The following is a 17,667-nucleotide window of genomic DNA, read 5'->3' as shown; positions in this document are numbered from 1 at the left end:
ATGCAGAATTCTTTCCAGAAATTCTTAACAAGGAAGTAATAAAAAAAATAATGAGCCACTGTACTTCAAACCAACCCCAAAAGCTTGGATTTTTCTTTCAAGTTAAATGTTTGGCAACTCTGGAATGACAAACATGTAGGCCAATAAAATGTCCCTATAAGATAGGCCTCATATAGGAAGGACATGAATCCTACTTCAAAACCAGGATTTCAGTAGATAATCATAACACTCTTTAACATCTTAAATTAAAAGGACTGAAGATTTATTTTAAAAAGCTATGCATATGTTTCTGAAGGGACGCGGTGGCTCAGTGGGTTAGGATGCTGAGCTTGTCGATCAGAAGGTTGGCAGTTTGGCGGGTCGAATCCCAAGTGCCGCATAACAGAGTGAGCACCTGTTACTCATCCCAGCTTCTGCCAACCTAGCAGTTCGAAAGCACGTAAAAATGCAAGTAGAAAAATAGGGACCACTATGGTGGGAAGGTAACAGCGTTCCGTGCGCCTTTGGCGTCTAGTCATGCCGGCCACATGACCACGGAGACGTCCTCGGACAAGCGTTGGCTCTTTGGCTTTGAAACGGAGATGAGCACTGGCCCCTGTAGTTGGAAACAACTAGCACGCATGTGCGGGGGAACCTTTACCTTTATGTTTCTGAGCATTAGTCTGAATAGTGAGGATAAAAAATTTTCTTCCAGCAGATATATTAATTTTACTTTTTATATTACTGGTTTAATATACAGAAAGGGAGGAAAGATTAGAAAAAGACAAAAGACAAATAACAGAAACAAAGGAAACAAGAAAAAAAATAATAGAATAGAATAACAGAATCAGAAAGAACTTTGGAGGCCTTCTAGTCCAATCCCCTGATCAAGTAGGAGACCCTACACCAGGGGTGTCAAACTCAAATTCATTGAGGGCCGCATCAGCATTGCAGTTGCCCTCAAGGGGCCGGGTGGGTATGGCCAGGGTGGGCGGGGCCTACTGGGTGGGTGTGGCTAGAGTGCGTATGGCCTACTGGGTGGGCATGGCCAGCTCTACAACATTCACATCAAGGGTGCCTGTGTGGGCCTGGGTAGGAGTGGGACAGATCTGAGGGTCTCTGGCAGAAGGAGGGTCTCTGGGCCAGGGCCAAGGCAGTGGGGGCCGTTCCCTCACTGTTTCCAGGATGGCTTCGCGGGCCACATGAAACCACTTTGCGGGCCGGATCCGGCCCCCGGGCCTTGTGTTTGACATGTCTGCCCTACACCATTCCAGACAAGTGGCTATCCAGTCTCTTCTTAAAAGTCTCCAGTGATGGAGCAGCCACAATTTCTGAAGGCAAGCCATATATATTACATAAAGGAAATAATACAGTCTAATGTTTAAATATTTCATTAAACCATGACCATACATCAGTCAGCTTTTCTATTATATTGAAAACACCAGCTCATAAACCAAAGGTAACCATGTATAGTTGATTCAACTTTGTACATCTGGAATTGCATTGTCTTTTCAACACTGAAAGTAATTATTTTACTGTCTCTCCACACACATACTACTTGATAAAGCCAGCAATCTTCTAATATGGCATGTCCCCGATTTTTAATTCAAAAGTATATTCACATCATACTGTTTGATCATGACAATGCCATATTAGTAACCCAACGGTTATTAGACCAAATTAGGAAAATACTGGGATGGATCCATGTCATATGATTAACTGCCCTCTCATCCTTTTTACACTTCCAATATAATGAGATTGACCAACAACTCCTTTTGAAACACTAGTGTGTGTGGTGGCTATGAATAAGAAATTTGTGGAATTAGTCTGATTCAAAGGTCATAGAAAACATACTTAATATTAGTGACATAAATATAATGAAGGCTACACCCTTTTGGCTCCATGCATTAGCAGACCTGATTGAACAGGGTAGGATTATCTTATATGTGCTTAAAAAATTGAATGACCGCTTACTGGAAACAAACAACTACAGTTTTCTGTTCCTGTTTGATGTTATGTTTAATGTAGTGTTTTGCAGTCCAGACAAAAAAGGGTCAAATGCAAGGCCCAAATAAGAAGTATGCCAGAAGCAGGGCAAGGTAGAGAGAAAGAGGAAGAGGGGAGAGTTAACACTACTACTGCCATTCCCAACTCATCCATTGTGTTGGAAATGGTCCTTGGAAATCCTGGAGGCTTCCCCAGTGCTAGCTATAGGCTGGTTTCTTTCTCTTCTTCCTCTTATTTTTTTCCTGTATATAAATGAGTAAGGAAAGAAAGGATAGGCATATCCATCTGAAAAACTATGTGAACATCTTTCGCCAGTCAAGTCTAAATGAACACATGAAATGTACACACATATAAAGGGGTTGGAATCATGATACCATGGTGCTGTCTTGAACATTTTGATCCCCCATTCCAAATCTGCAAGATGGTATTGTGGCATCTCAATCAGAGCCCCACCTTCTTTGTGTATGGGTGTGGCTTACTATGTTACTGCTGGACTAAATAATGTGGAATATGAACAGGAACAGGAACAGGAAACAAATAATTTTGACCTCTTCAATAGGTTCCTTCACTGTTAATTGCACTGGCTAGGTGTTTAGGTGTTGTTCTGTACCAGCCTACTACTGGCCCTGCAGAAAAGGCAGGGACAACCCCTTTACAAAATGGCAAGAGGCTGGAACTAAGCCTGCCAAATTGATTAACATAAAACAGAGCAAACAAAGCAAACACGAACCATGAAACAGGAGCTATTCAAACGGTTGCCTTCAGCAATCCAGCCCTCCCACACATTCCCCTTTTAAACAGTTCAGGGCGTGGCTTCTCTCTGCCTCCTTCCGAGGTGCCCCATTGCCTTCCTCTGTTTACTCCTGATTGACTGCCTCCTGCGTCGGGCGTCCTTAAACAGGGCCAGCTGTGGGTCATCTTCATCCATGCTGTCAGGCTCACACAGTTGGGTCTGTGTCGTAACCAGATGGGAGGGGCCTGGCTGAGGGCTCTGCGGAGCCTCAAAGCTATCCTCAGCAAGCTCTCCAACACCCCCCTCCTCCTCCTCTGAATCGTCCGACCCAACTGCCGAACCCACAGGCTGACCCTGAATCACAACAGGTGAGACCAGCATCATCCAAAGAGCTGCAGGTTCTGTGCCCCTATCTTAAAGCCATGTTTCTACAACACATTCTTCAAATGTTACCAACCCAGCTAGCATGCCTATTGGTACAGCATGATTGATGCTGAACTGTAACAAAGTCTGTGATACCATAAAACCAAACATACATGTTAGCAGCTTTTCAGACTGACTTATATTTAAAAGGCTTTGTGAACTACAGCTCACTTTATCAGATGCATAGAGCAGCTAAATTCATGTAGGAGTTAAATTAGAATAAGGTAAGGTAAAGGTAAAGGTTCCCCCACTAGTCGTTTCCAACTCTAGGGGCTGGTGCTCATCTCTGTTTCAAAGCCAAAGAGCCAGTGCTTGTCCGAGGACGTCTCCGTGGTCATGTGGCCGGCATGACTAGATGCCAAAGGCGTATGGAACACTGTTACCTTCCCACCGTAGTGGTCCCTATTTTTCTACTTGCATTTTTACGTGCTTTCCACCAGCAGAAGCTGGGACGAGTAACAGGTGCTCACTCTGTTACACGGCACTCAGGATTCGACCCACCAAACTGACGACCTTCTGATCGACAAGCTCAGCATCCTAACCCACTGAGCCACCACGTCCCTAGAATAAGGTAGGGGGAGGAAAAGGGCAGGATAAACTGGTTGGTTATGCTGAGGCAAGTTACACACAAAACAGATTACAGTACTTTCTCAATTAACTAGTATAATGTGTGGAAAAAGTGTTGATTTTGTTGAGTTCTTCTGAGATAGCCTGATTTTTTTTAATGTATGTGAGTTCAACAATTTCTTACTCAAGTACACTGTTAAAGTTTATTTTTTCCAAAATGGTTATTCAAATTTGTAATCCTGTAATGTCTTGTTATTATTTTATGCTTGTTTTGAAACTAATGTCAGTGGTTAAAATGCAGTAATGCAGGCTAATTTTGCTGACTGGCAATTGTCAGCAGTTTGGCAGTTTGAGTATCTCCGCTCAAGATTGATTCAGCCTTCCATCTTTCTGAGGTCGGTAAAATAAGGACCCAGATTGTGGGGGGCAATATGCTGACTCTGTAAACCACTTAGAGAGTACTACAAAGCACTATGAAGCAGTATATAAGTCTAACTGCTATTGCTATTTTGGGCAAAGTTTGTCCTGTTTGTTCTATGTAGACTCCAGAGGGGCAATGCTGGCAGATGATGGTATAGATTACATTAGAGGAAGAACATGTAACGGTGTCTCTAATCATATGTGTGAAGTTGCTGGGATCTGTATGGCATTGCTGTTGTAAAGTAGACATCTGGGCTTGTTACATGGTCTTGTTTGCTTGTTAACATAATTTTCTTGTTCCTTTTTGGATGTTAGAAACTGCTTCAAATTGGGTGGTTATCTATACAGTATGTGGATATGGCTTCTGTGACTCTATCTGAGAAAGTGCAATGTCATTTGGCATGTAGCTTATTAATAATGTGCTTGAGTGGCCCATTTCAATAGGAATTCTTGTCCATTGGTCTATATGATCAGTATGGCATAATCTTGCATAATGTCCTGCAATTTTATGGCACTTCAGGTCCATAGTACCATACTGGTTAGAAGATTATATAATTTATCATGTTTGATAAGGATGAAGTGGAAGGCTCAGAATTCGGAGCTATCCAGAGAAGGAAACTCCAGATCCAGTTCTTGCCTTTCCCTTCTGTCTCTTTCTCTTAGTTTTGTCCACATTGCAGTCAGTCAACAAAAAGTACTTGATTGATTCCATGATAATTATACAAAGGGCACAGGCAATAGCCAACTTGGTTTCCATGGGGATAGCTTAGTGAAAATTTCTGAGTTATCAATATCATTCACAATTAATAAGCCTTAGAAATTTTGAATATGTAGATGTAGATCTCATTACAACAGCATTCTAGTAATGAAATATGAATCAAATGCACACCTGAAGACAAGCATTCAGTTAAGTATACTATATAACAAATATACTTGTTAGAAAGGCAGGCCATAAATGTTTTGTGTTTTAGGCTGTAATGCATAGATATGAAGAAAGATGATGGCAGTAACTTTTCTTTCCATCTTCATTCACTCTGTGGAGTTCTGCAACAGGGAACTTTAGTATTCCTGGAAGTTCAGTGTGCAATTTAGAATTCTAAGATACTGTATGTAGGAAGCCTCCATGGAAACAAAAGACTTCGTATTACAGTTTTCCATCAATGTGTATGTAGAAGGAAGGGAAGGGATAATGAAAGCAAGAAAGTGCATGTACTAGCTCCTTCATCCCTGGTCTTCACTACACATTTCTAATTTCTTAAAGCAGTACAGAAACATATAGCTTGTAAAGTTATAGAGAAGATTAAAATAACCATCCTAACAATTAGAAAACATTGTTACAAATGCAGGTTTTCTAAGGAGCTTTAGTATGTTGGTTTTATACTTGGCTTTCACACTCAATGTCATCCACTTTTGTAGATACTCAGTATTTAGGAGTAATTTATAGAGACCCTTTATTAAACGAATGTGGAAAAAAACATGGGAATTAAAAACTGAATAGGAAAGGCTTTGTTTACTGCAGGCAAGAGAAGTTTCTTCTATGATTTCTTATGGAGGAGTAGAATTATAAATATCTCTAAGCCGGAAGGGACTATTGCAATAATACAATATTGTATTTGAATAATTCTGTCAACGGTTAATTGAAGAATAATGAATACTGAAAGAGCAGAATGGAATATGAAACTGATGATCTCTGCAACTTCCCTGTCCCCAGCTTATTGCTTAATTCTGTTTTTTTTTCTTTTTTGCCTTCAGAAATCAATGGGACTCAGATATGCCCCACGTCTCTGGTCTCCCTTCATGCAGCATCTTCGGATCTTGAAAATGCGCCACGTCTTCGCTACTTGCGCCTCGATGGCAACCTGCTGAAGCCACCCATCCCTTTGGACCTGATGCTGTGTTTCCGACTCTTGCAATCGGTTATATTTTAAGCCTTGCAGCAACTGCCACTCCTTGGGACTTTGGCTTTGTGCAGTGACTTGATTCCAGTCTATGTTAGACAAGGAGAATATACCTAAGCATCTCTACCCAGGCCTTTGCCTTTCCTGCTCCACTTTGCTTCATTCTTCTTTGGCTACAGGAAGCTCTGTGCTTTGTGCAGCTCTCCTTTTATACAGCCTTTTATGGATGCTTTGTGCCCGTAAAATGTTGCACAGAGTCTTCTGAGATATGTGCAGCCTTCACAGAAGATAATGGCAGTACTGCAATATTGATTTCTGCTACATTGCCCTTTATCCCTATATTAAAGAGAGACAGAAGGAAGCATGCCTAAATGCATCTAGCATGCAGCATTTCTTTTTACTGCCTTGCTGTCTAGAGCTTCACAGAGCGTTACTGGTTTTCCACCATCGCCAGGCATACAAAATAAGTTAGATTTTTTTTATTACTCTCAGAGAGACAGTCAATATAATTTCATTTAATTGGGTACAATGTTAACATGCCATTGTCTAATGATGCTGAATTAACAGGTAAGGGATAGTCGGACTAACAGGTAGCAATAAGTAGCTTTAGCAAGTGTGACCAAATGCATAATGTACTGTACGTAGCAGGTTGCATACTGTGCAGGCAAGGCAGTATGCAGGAGATGAAATGAAGAATGATAGAGAATTTCTTTCTGTTTGGACTCTTTGGGAGTTAAACAGCTGGTGCAGTTTTACACTGTGGGATGTAATGAGCAGCTAAATACAGCATGACCTTCAGGACTGGTGATGACATGCTTGGCAGCAATAAGTTAGATGACCTCCTCCTCTTCATAATTTAACTCCACAAAATTGGTTAAAACTCAAATGCAGTGCTAAAGAGGAATAAAGCAAACCCAGTACTAGACAGAAATTGCCAATGAATAGGGTGACATACTTGAACAGGACAGATGCATGATTATCATGATGATTTCAAGGGTATCTTTATATCTGATTTTTTTTTCCAAATTGCACCTAGGATTATGTCATTAATCAATGGAGCAATCTGTACCTCTTGAGGACCCAGGGCTTTGCTAGCTTTCTATGCATGGTAATCAGCAGCCTTAGCAACAGTTATCCAGGCATAATGAAGGAAATTATCCTCCCCCTCTGTTACACAAGAAATGTTGCTTCCCTCCCAGTAAAGTCATACAAGTGGAGGTTTAATAAGTAAGTGTTAAATTGTACTTGAAAAATACTTTAGCAGTGGCTGGAACCACCGTACCTATGGTTGATATGGTCTCCACAATAGCAAAACATGGCATACATACAGTATTTAAAACTAATGTATATTTCTAACGCAGAATCTTGCAAGATCACAGCATTTATGCCTTTAGTCATTTTTATTATTATTTTTTTAAAAATTGGGGGTATTGTGCAAAATCATATGATGGTACTCGAAAAAGTTGTTGATCTGTGAGCCCTAACAGTGTGCAAATGTAAGTAAATGCAAGGAATCAAGCATTAGCAGACTTACCCTATGGTGTACAGGGATGAAAATCTCTTGTTATAGCAAATCCAGAAGGAACTATTCAACATAGTCTTCCCATTTCTTGTGCTATTCTTTGTTTGTGTTATATTTTGAATATACAAAGAATAAAGCTGTTCAGTAACAGGCAATGAAGTACAAAGTAAGTAATCCTTTAAAAAAAAAACACTTGCAGAGTACTAATTCAGAGACACACCCAAACAATGTAAGCTCTTTTCCTGTACTCCGGATAACATTATGAAAAACATACAGATCACATAAAAGAAAATGTTTCTGCTTAGGAGTTTTATGAAAGCTCCTCTGGGAGCAAAGCCTTCAGGACTCACTGAGAAAATTTCTGTGTAAAAGTAAGGCTTTTCGAAAGTGCCACCCTGTACAAAAAGCAAAATACATGTTTACCTTTTTTTTAGCACAGTATGCATTTTTACTGGATCAGCAAAATCAAAGACAAGCCAAAAACAAAACTGCAAGAACCAATGTCACATGATTACTCATTTACCGGATGAATCTGGTATCATACAGCCCTCACTGTCTGTTATTTACCCTCCCAGTTGGGCCCAAACAGATTTCTACAAATAAATGTGATGCTAGAAGGTAGTGTTTTAGTTTAAACCTGTACTTAGTTTAAAATAGATCAGCTTCCTAATATTTTACATCAATCTTTTCTTTTTCAAAAGTAAGAATGGACAGGGAGCACTGGTATAAGATCTCTGGGCACTACTGTGGCCCCAGGTAGCCATTCATTTCCCCTATTTCATTAATTTCCCATTTTCCCATTAGATCAGTTTGCCTGTTTTGAAGTCAACAGCGTCTTCTCTGAGTTTCCAAATGTCAGTTGTCCCTTCCTGAGAACACTACACTTTGCATTACACGTAGCAACATTTTGCAACTTAAAGTGGCTTTACAACTGAGATTTGTTATTATATTACGGTTGGTTACAGAGTCGGCCAGGTGTTTAGGCTGGATTTGGCTTTTTATCCATCTTCCCATATTGTTTGTTGGTGTTGAAGGTATCTATTGTTATTGGTACTATCTTTTCTTCCTTTTGCCACTGTCATTCTACTTCAATTTGCAGTTCTTTGTATTTTATGATTTTCTCCAGGTGTTCTCTTCTATGTTGCTGCTCTTATGTACTGCAACATCCACTATCCAAATTTCTATCTTTCTTAAATGTTATTGTGTTATGTGACAAGAGCATTTTAATCTCTTTAATATAGTGGCCATATAATACTTTGTCTTCCCATGTCTCTTTTCAATTCTTCATTTGGTCTTCCTTGTAAGCCAGTTTGGTCTCTCCAGTATGCAGTAAGACTTCCTGGTATATTAGCTTCTGTGCATCTTCTTCACTGTCCTTCAGATATTTTTCCAATGCCCTTTTTTCTTCTTCCACATCTGATGTAATTGCAACATTCCATGCCCACCTATTTTCTTTGGTGGGTAGAGTCTGTCAATGTCACTCTGAGGATGAAGGGCATGATTCATTGTCATTATTTTCCTAGCCTTACTATCCAGAGCTTTTAGTTCTGCTTGATTCTAATTCATTATTCTATTTGTGTATCTAAGGACTGGAACTGCCTAGATGTTAATTGTGTTGTTGCTATTTCCTCCACTGATTTTGGATACATCCATGTAAAGACGATGGGATAGCCTGGCAAATGTTTTTAATGTTTGATAGCCATGGCTTGAGTTATTCAGTATCATTGACAAAGGTATCAGTGCAATGACAAACAGCAGTGGTGATAGTGAGTCTCCTTGAAAGATGCCTCTCTTGATATTAACCTGTCTCAATCTATCACAATTGACCACCAACTCTGTCTTCCATTGATCTTTGCACAAAGCTTCTGAGGTTTCTACTGACTCCTGTTATTTCTAGGAATTTGCTTATCCGATCATGTGGCAGGATAAAATGTCTTCTTGTAATCAATTCACACTACATTCAAGTTGGTTATCCTTCTTTTGCAGTTTTCCATCTTGTCTGTTAGGAGCTGATCTTTTGTTCTTCTGCTGCTTGGGTGATTTCGTTTCTGCTCAGGTGAAAAGAGCTTGTTTTCAGCTAGATGTTGGAGTGCATCAGATACCACATCAGTTAGTAATTTGAAAGTTGTTGGTAAGCGGTTAATTGGCCTGTAGTTTCTTGGTCTACACCTTTTTCTGGATCGTTATCAGGCAGGTTTTCCAGATGTTAACCAGTCTTCAATTTCACCTTGCACTATGCTCTGACATTTTTCCACAGCAATTCTTATGCGTATATAGTATAATTCCTTATCTTGAGGGCAATTTTTATGCAATGCTAGATGCATTCTTTATGTTTAACATTTATATTTTTAAATATAAATAGTAGATACTGGAAGCTGGTCATTATGAGATACAGTATAGCAAAGGCAATAAAAGTCTGCCTTTCTTCACTCACCCTGTCTTTGCAAAAATGGCTTATTGGAGGATGCCATCTAAGGGAGAAACTCCTGTTGGCACTTTGGTTGCCTTTTAAAAATATAGAGAATAAGTGTGAAAAGTTAGATAATATATCTAATTTGAGTCTCAGTAAACCCTTAGTCAGGTCTGCAGGATAATTTTTTATTTCTCTTGTATTGTGCTAAAAAAAGAATTAAAATTGGTAAGTGGCAGCACACTCAAGGCAATATAAGAATCGTTAAGTTTGTTGTTGTTGTTAGTTGCGAAGTCGTGTCCGACCCATCGCGACCCTATGGACAATGTTCCTCCAGGCCTTCCTGTCCTTTACCATCTTCTGGAGTCCATCTAAGCTCACGCCTACTGCTTCAATGACTCCATCCAGCCACCTCATTCTCTGTCGTCCCCTTCTTCTATTGCCCTCAATCTTTCCCAGCATTAGGCTCTTCTCCAGTGAATCCTTCCTTCTCATTAGGTGGCCAAAGTATTTGAGTTTTAGCTTCAGGATCTGGCCTTCTAAAGAGCAGTCAGGGTTGATCTCCTCTAGGACTGACCAGTTTGATCGCCTTGCAGTCCAAGGAACTCGCAGGAGTCTTCTCCAGCACCATAGTTCAAAGGCTTCAATTCTTTGGCGCTCAGCCTTTCTTTTGGTCCAGCTTTCACCGCCATACATTGCAACTGGGAAGACCATAGCCTTGACTATATGCACTTTTGTTGACAGGGTGATGTCTCTGCTTTTTAGTGTGCTGTCTAGATTTGTCATGGCTTTCCTCCCGAGGAGCAAGCGTCTTTTAATTTCTTGGCTACAGTCCCCATCTGCAGTGATCTTGGAGCGCAGGAAAATAAAATCTGTCACTACCTCCATTTCTTCCCCATCTATTTGACAGGAATTGAGAGGGCCGGATGCCATGATCTTGGTTTTCTTAATGTTTAGTTTCAACCCAAGTTTTGCACTCTCCTTCTTCACCCGCAACAAGAGGCTCTTTAGTTCTTCTTCACTTTCTGCCATTAGAGTGGTATCATCTTTAAGTTATCCAGGCTTAATAAGCAAATAATCAGATCCAACATCTATGTTGAAGGTTACATATTGGTTTTTATATTTACACACTCCTAGATGTCTGACAGGTAAAGTTGCAAAGTGAGTTTTCTAGGACTTCCATATGTTATACTCACAACAGAATAACTTCTGTCTATAGGAAAGGTTGCTATGTATTCTTAGGCAACTTGTTCTAACCATCAAAGTAAATAAATGAAAGTACATTGCAGTGATTTTATGCAGCATGAATAGATGTGTTATTGTCCTTCAATGTCCCTAGGAAAATGTTTATTGCCTACTCTTTTTCATCTCTCTCAGACTTTAAATCCCAGGAATATCTTCCCTACATTTCATTCTTTCCCTCTTTTTGAACCCATCAGCCCAGTACAGAAGTCATCAATTGTTCTAAAATCAAATAGATCTATTTCTGCTCTTTTCCAAACCATGCTTTAGGTATATCCTTATCTAAAGCCCCTGCAAAGCAGCAGGGAACTCTAGATTTTGCCCCATTGACTTAAAACCTCAGTTCATTGGACACATTCTCTGAAAAAATGTAGCAAATCCCACTGGTACCTATCTAGGGGCTAAGTAAGTTTGGGATCCTTTAGATAAGCTCCATCTATCCAAAAGATCTTATTTAGTCTTCTACTGTATCACTGTAAACTAGCATAGCCCCATTTATCCTTGTTAAAAACTTAGGATATATGCTTGTAGCCTTTGGAATCTGGTCTGCTATTTTCTCTTTATACCCTATTAAATCTGTTGTGTAAGTTTTAACTTTATTTGCTTAAAACTTACTGCTGTCACATGAAACCTCCCCTGTATACAAAGTTGGAATTTCCTGATCATCTTCCATCCAAGTTCATTCAAGGTCTCATCTTGCTTTGCATTGAGGGATCAACCAAGAATGGCTAGAATTGGTTTTCTGACATGGTCAAGTGATATAGTACAAAAAAGAAAAGGTAAATTAAACACTAACAGTAAACTAGATTACTATAATCTATACCTCTATTACCCTGAAGCAGGGCAAACTATAGATCACCATTAAGTAAATATTCAGATACCAAATAATATCCTCTGCTCTTTTTGACAGTTCATTTGTAAAATCTGGGTCAAAGTAGGAAGTTAGATATTATATTAAAATATGTTTGTAAAAGACATCCAGGATGTCTTTTGTCCATTTCATAAAGCACGGAGACAGCACCAGTCATTGGTTTTATTACCATAGTAGAATAAGGTTCAGCAATCAAAGCAGCAAATTTTATGCTGGAATACTTTTCTAGTGGTTCAAGGATTGGTGGATAGCACTATAACACAGATGGCTGGTTCTGCTTTCAATAATTATAGTATAATGAGAAAAGTTTGCAGTCTTTTTTTCAAGACATTTTATCAATCTCTATTTTTAAACATAAATGCACAATCTATTTGCATGCAAATCTATGTGTCTATGTGATTTTATTTAGATATTTATTTATTATTTGGGTGTGATAGCTCAGTGGTTAAAGATACTGAGCTTGTCAGCTGGAAAGCTAATAGCCCAGGTTCAAGACCTGAGTGCCACACAATGGATTGAGCTCCTGTCCTTTTTCCAGTTCTTGCCAACCTAGCAATTTGAAAGAATGCAAATGCGAGTAGAGAAGTAAGTATCATTTTGGTGGGAAGGTAACATTCCATTCACCTTGGCATATAGTCATGATGGCCACATGACCACAGAAATATCTTTGGACAACGCTGACTCCCTCGGCTAAAAAACAGAGATGAGTACCACCTCCTAGAGTCAAACACAAATGTTCAAAAAACCCATTACCTCCCTTACCTTTTATTACTTAGGCTTTTATGCTTCAGTCAAAATTTCTTCCAGGTGAGTGTGTGTGCAATTCCCCTGCATAGCAGTAAGATTGAAACCATGGTGTTACAACCACACAGCAGATAATCCAAACTCACACTTCAGCAGTGTTTGCATCATATATTCCACTTAACATTATTTCCTTGGGAGCACCTATCAACATTCCATTCCTTTCCCCAACATTTCCTGGTAGACTAAAGTGAAGTGGCCGAACTTACCTTTGGAGGTAGGAAATTGCAGAGGAGGGGGCCTCCACTGAGAAGACTTGTTCTTGAATGCATGCCGTCAAAATTCCTTCACAATAAGAACTTTTAGCAAACCTCTCTGTTCTTTTTTGCATTCAACATGACTGTTTATTTGAAAGTTGGCAACAGTTCTTCTGTGCAAATTGTGTAGGTGTTTCTTATTTTGCGTCTATACATTTGACTACTTTTAAAGATAAAAAATAATAAATAAATAAATAAATAAATAAATAAATAAATAAATAAATAAATAAATAAATAAGGGACGCGGTGGCTCAGTGGCTTAGGACACTAAGCTTGTTGAACAGAAGGTCTGCAGTTTGGTGGGTCGAATCCCGAGTGCCGCGTAACAGAGTGAGTGCCTGTTACTCGTCCCAGCTTCTGCCAACCTAGCAGTTCAAAAGAACATAAAAATGCAAGTAGAAAAATAGGGACCACTACGGTGGGAAGGTAACAGCGTTCCGTGCACCTTTGGCGTCTAGTCATGCCGGCCACATGACCACGGAGATGTCCTTGGACAAGCGCTGGCTCTTCAGCTTTGAAACGGAGATGAGCACCGGCCCCTGGAGTTGGAAATGACTAGCACACATGTGCGGGGGAACCTTTACCTTTCCCTTAGATAACATTATGTGGTGTATGGACACTCAAACTTACAAATTAATGATCCCACAAAGGTACCATACAATATGAAATCCATTGAAAAAAATGATCACTAAAGTCTGGTAAAAATTAAATAATGCTATGATAAAAACATGATTTTATTTTGACTTTGGAGTGACCCTAAATTTGAATGCTCTGTTTACTTGGCTGGAGAAGGGAATTCCATAAGCCTTTCTATCTTCTCTTCACCAAGGCCAAAGCATCTGCTCAACCAGCTGGGCAAGTTTAACTATCCAAATTATATATAATGTTGTATTTGTGAGGCTGTGCATATGTTCTAATGTGTATGCTTGCACTATTGGACATCATTTGAGCATATATGAATTTGCGTTTGTGCATACACATCTAAATTTGTGTAAATTGCATGTGCGTTTATGCAAATTTGTAGATAATAAATATTTTTAACCCTAAATCCAAGAACAGATGGAAGAAGTACTTTGGCAAACACATTACAAATGCAATCCTATTATGGCTGCTATCCAAGCACCAGCATCTTCTGCATGCAACAGATTTTTCTTTCTTTTTGTTTTAAAAACATTTTATTAAAAGTTTTAAAGAGAATATAAAAACTAGCAAACTAATACAAAATGGATAGAGCAAAAGATTACAGAATTATCTCGCTCTGTGATTACAAAAAAGCTTACTTTTTCTATTATCCATTTTCCCCTAATCATTAAAAACATTTTTTTACTTCAAAAAAAAATCATTCAGGTTAGTCTACTCCCCTAACACTGACATTGCACAAATTTGCACTTCATAGTGCTTTACATCAGGGCTTTTCAATCTTTTCCACCATTGTACCACTTTTAGGATATGGTAACATCCAAGTACTACCAGTCGCCTAGAAAGCTGTCAAAAACTTGATGACCAAAAAAAAGGGGAAAAAAGAAAAAAGTGATGAAGTACAGGTAGTCCTCGACTTACAACAGTTCGCTTAGTGACTGTTTGAAGTTACAATGGCACTGAAAAAAGTGCCACCCAAGCCACAACCGAGCAAGACACCTGCCTGCCTGCCTGGTGGTGCTCTTCCTCCTGTCCGAGGTTTTCATTGTTGTGAGCATTTCTGTTGAGGATTGGCAGTGGGGGTGGGGTGGGGGGTGTTTGGTTTTTATTCCCCCTGTCTGCTGGGTGGTTGCAGCAGGTTTTGGTCACTTCACATGAACCTGGGACACTGTGACTGTCATAAATATGAATCAGTTGCCAAGCATCTGAATGTAAATCACAAGACCCTGGAGATGCTGCAACATTCCAGCTGATCGGCAGTTTTTCTGGGCTCAGCAGAAGTGCCAGAATCAGTGCCGAACTCCAGCTGGAGCCTGGAGCTGATTCTGGCACCTCCACAGAGCCCTGACAACCCTGTAGCTCCAGCCATCTCTTGCTCAGGCTTGTGCGGTGCTGCCACTGGTTCAGCTCATTCCCCTCCCCTGCTACCACTTTTCTAGGATGGTTGCATACCACCTGCCAGGTGCCAATGTACCACAGGTGGTACCCATACCACTGGTTGAAAAGCCCTGCTTTACATCACTCTCTATGCAGTTTACAAAGTCAGAATATTGTCCCCAACAATCTGGGTCTTGCTTTACAGACCTTGGAAGGATGGAAGTCTGAATCAACCTTGAGCCAGTTAGTAACGAACTGGTGGGCAGTCAGCCTGCAACACCACATTTTAACCACTGTGCCACCACAGCTTATGTGCATACTTCTTAATGTCTAACATAAACAAGGAGAATGACTCCATAAAAAAACTCAACAACAATGCATTGTTTTAGCATATGCCTGTCTTATGGAAATTGTAACACACAAATAATATAATTCTTTACTTTTAAATTGTGATACCCATTTTAGCACCACACTTTAGAAAGTCTGGGGATGTCAGGATGGAAATGATAAGTTTGGACATTAGATGATTAAGCATTTCAGTATTGGATGAAATAAGTTACAGAGCTACTAGTTTTACTGAGTTTTTCATCTTCATATTTTTCTTTAGTTCCATTGATTTTGATCACTTTGAATGCTAGCAAAGCAGCACTTTTTAAAATAAATATATTACCACTGAATATTTTAGAGAGACTAAACATTCTTCCCTCCATACTGCTTCGTAGCTAGCTGAAAAGAAGTAATTTTTTCCTAGGGTACATAAATTGGCTGTAGTTCTGATCACAGACATGTGAAAAACCTGAGAAAGAAGCTGCATGAAAATAAACAAAAAAACCAGCAAAGCAGCAACACTTTAATGAACAAAGATGTAGCAAGAATCGGACAGAGTAGCAATTAGATTAGTGACAATTAAAACCCTGTAGCGAGGGATAAATATCTTTATTCATTTTTTGTCACTCTGAACTGGGACAAATTAAGTAGTAGGCTGAGCATAATTGCTGCTTTTCTGCTTTGATCTCCTCCACTAATAGATCTGGAGTTTGTTTAGTTTTTGGAAAAGAGGGTGGTTTTTTTTGATAATAAACAAAAAGTCGCAGCATTTTTAATTGGTGCTTGAAATCTTGTCATGTTTCCGCTGACACTTTGACTGGGCTTCTGGCTCCAGACTTAGCACAACATTTTTCTGTGCAAAAAATAACTCAATTTCTTTTAGTTTTGCTTCCTTGTAAAGGAGACTCTAAATAAAAGCTCAAGAATTGTTAGCTTAACAAGAACGGCACCCACTGAACTGGAGGCAGCCTGAGCTGATTCATGTTTAAGTAGCTCTTTGGAAAAATAGTTTGTAATGTAGTTGTTAATCAAAATTGACTCATTTGTTTCTCTTTTTATCTTTCACCATTGTAGTTCAGAACTCAGGATTGTTCACAGCATGAACTACTAGTCAAACCTACATGATATCTAAGCAGGTGGGCAATCTGTGGTCCTGGAGCCACAAACGATTTTCAAGTTCCTTCCATATCCTTGTAAATCACATATTTCTATATATGTTTCCACTACACCAGCAAAATATGAACTAATAACATTGTTGGACTTGTGATGGTGTGCTCTATGAAGTCTTCAGTGTGATTCTTAAGAGTCTTGCATCCAGGTTCATCCTCTCTGTTACAAGCAAGAATGCCTACACATCACACTGCCCTCCTTACTCATTCCGTTAAAGGTAGTGGAAATATTTTTGCAATGCAGTGTTGTCACCAGAACTGTCTGAATTTCAGTTCTGCTTTCACAGTAGAGCTTAATCATAATTTGATTTCATGCTGACTGAAGATCAACTGGACCTTACAATATACCTTGCCCATGCTATATTTAGGACCAGCTATATTTGGCAAGCTAAATTCAAGAACAACCTCCCCCTAAGCCTGAAGATAAAAATTTTCTATCATTGTGTGCTACCTGCTCTAACATATGCCAGTGAAACATGAACACTAACCTCACAATCGATACAAAAGCTATGAATGGTGCAAAGAGTCATGGAAAGATGTATGCTCAGCATTACAAGACAAGACAGAAAGACTCACATGTAGATTAGAGAACAAATGAAAGTATACAATATCATCAAGAGAGTAAAAGAATTGAAATGAAAATGGGTTTGTCACATAGCAAGAAGAACTGATAGCAGGTGGACCAAGGCAGTCATGGAATGGATCCCACTTGATAAAAAGCATCCATGAAAGAGACCTAAAACAAGGTGGATTGTCAACATCAGCAAGTATTGCAGGCCCAATTGGCAAAAGCTCAGGACTGTATTGGTTGGAAACATGCGGAAGAGGCCTTCATCCTGCAGTGGATAGACAATGGCTAGAATGATGATTATGACCAACTTAAATTGTGTTCTAATCCACATAAGAAGCATAACAGCAGTGGGGGGGGGGAATCAGCTTTCAGTTTGCCACTGCAGCTCAGTGACAAATCAAGTGGTATGTCAAAAAAGGACTCTAACGCATGGATGCATATACTACCACAGCTA

The 17,667-nt window shown here is 39.5% G+C and overlaps 1 protein-coding gene and 1 long non-coding RNA gene across 3 annotated transcripts in view; both read left to right on the top strand.

Annotated features, from left to right (window-relative positions):
* PRELP (proline and arginine rich end leucine rich repeat protein) overlaps nucleotides 1-11,748 on the top strand; it is a 43,849-nt gene extending 32,101 nt beyond the window's left edge. For both annotated transcript variants that reach the window (XM_083359870.1, XM_083359871.1), the window contains exons 3-4: nucleotides 5,882-10,231; nucleotides 11,013-11,748. In XM_083359870.1, coding sequence (XP_083215996.1) covers nucleotides 5,882-6,057 — 176 coding nt within the window. In that variant the 3' untranslated portion in view covers nucleotides 6,058-10,231; nucleotides 11,013-11,748. The remainder of the gene's footprint in view (nucleotides 1-5,881; nucleotides 10,232-11,012) is intronic.
* Nucleotides 1-13,332, top strand: part of LOC310638646 — a 302,713-nt gene extending 289,381 nt beyond the window's left edge. Inside the window, exon 3 of the long non-coding RNA XR_014492145.1 lies at nucleotides 13,303-13,332. This is a non-coding gene — a long non-coding RNA (uncharacterized lncRNA). The remainder of the gene's footprint in view (nucleotides 1-13,302) is intronic.
* The last annotated feature ends 4,335 nt before the right edge of the window (nucleotides 13,333-17,667 follow it).

Source organism: Vipera ursinii (genome assembly GCF_947247035.1).
Source record: "Vipera ursinii genome assembly, chromosome: 3".
Classification (NCBI taxonomy): Eukaryota; Metazoa; Chordata; class Lepidosauria; order Squamata; family Viperidae; genus Vipera; species Vipera ursinii.
Note: the sequence above shows the minus strand (reverse complement) of the source record. Positions and strands in the feature narration are given on the sequence as shown.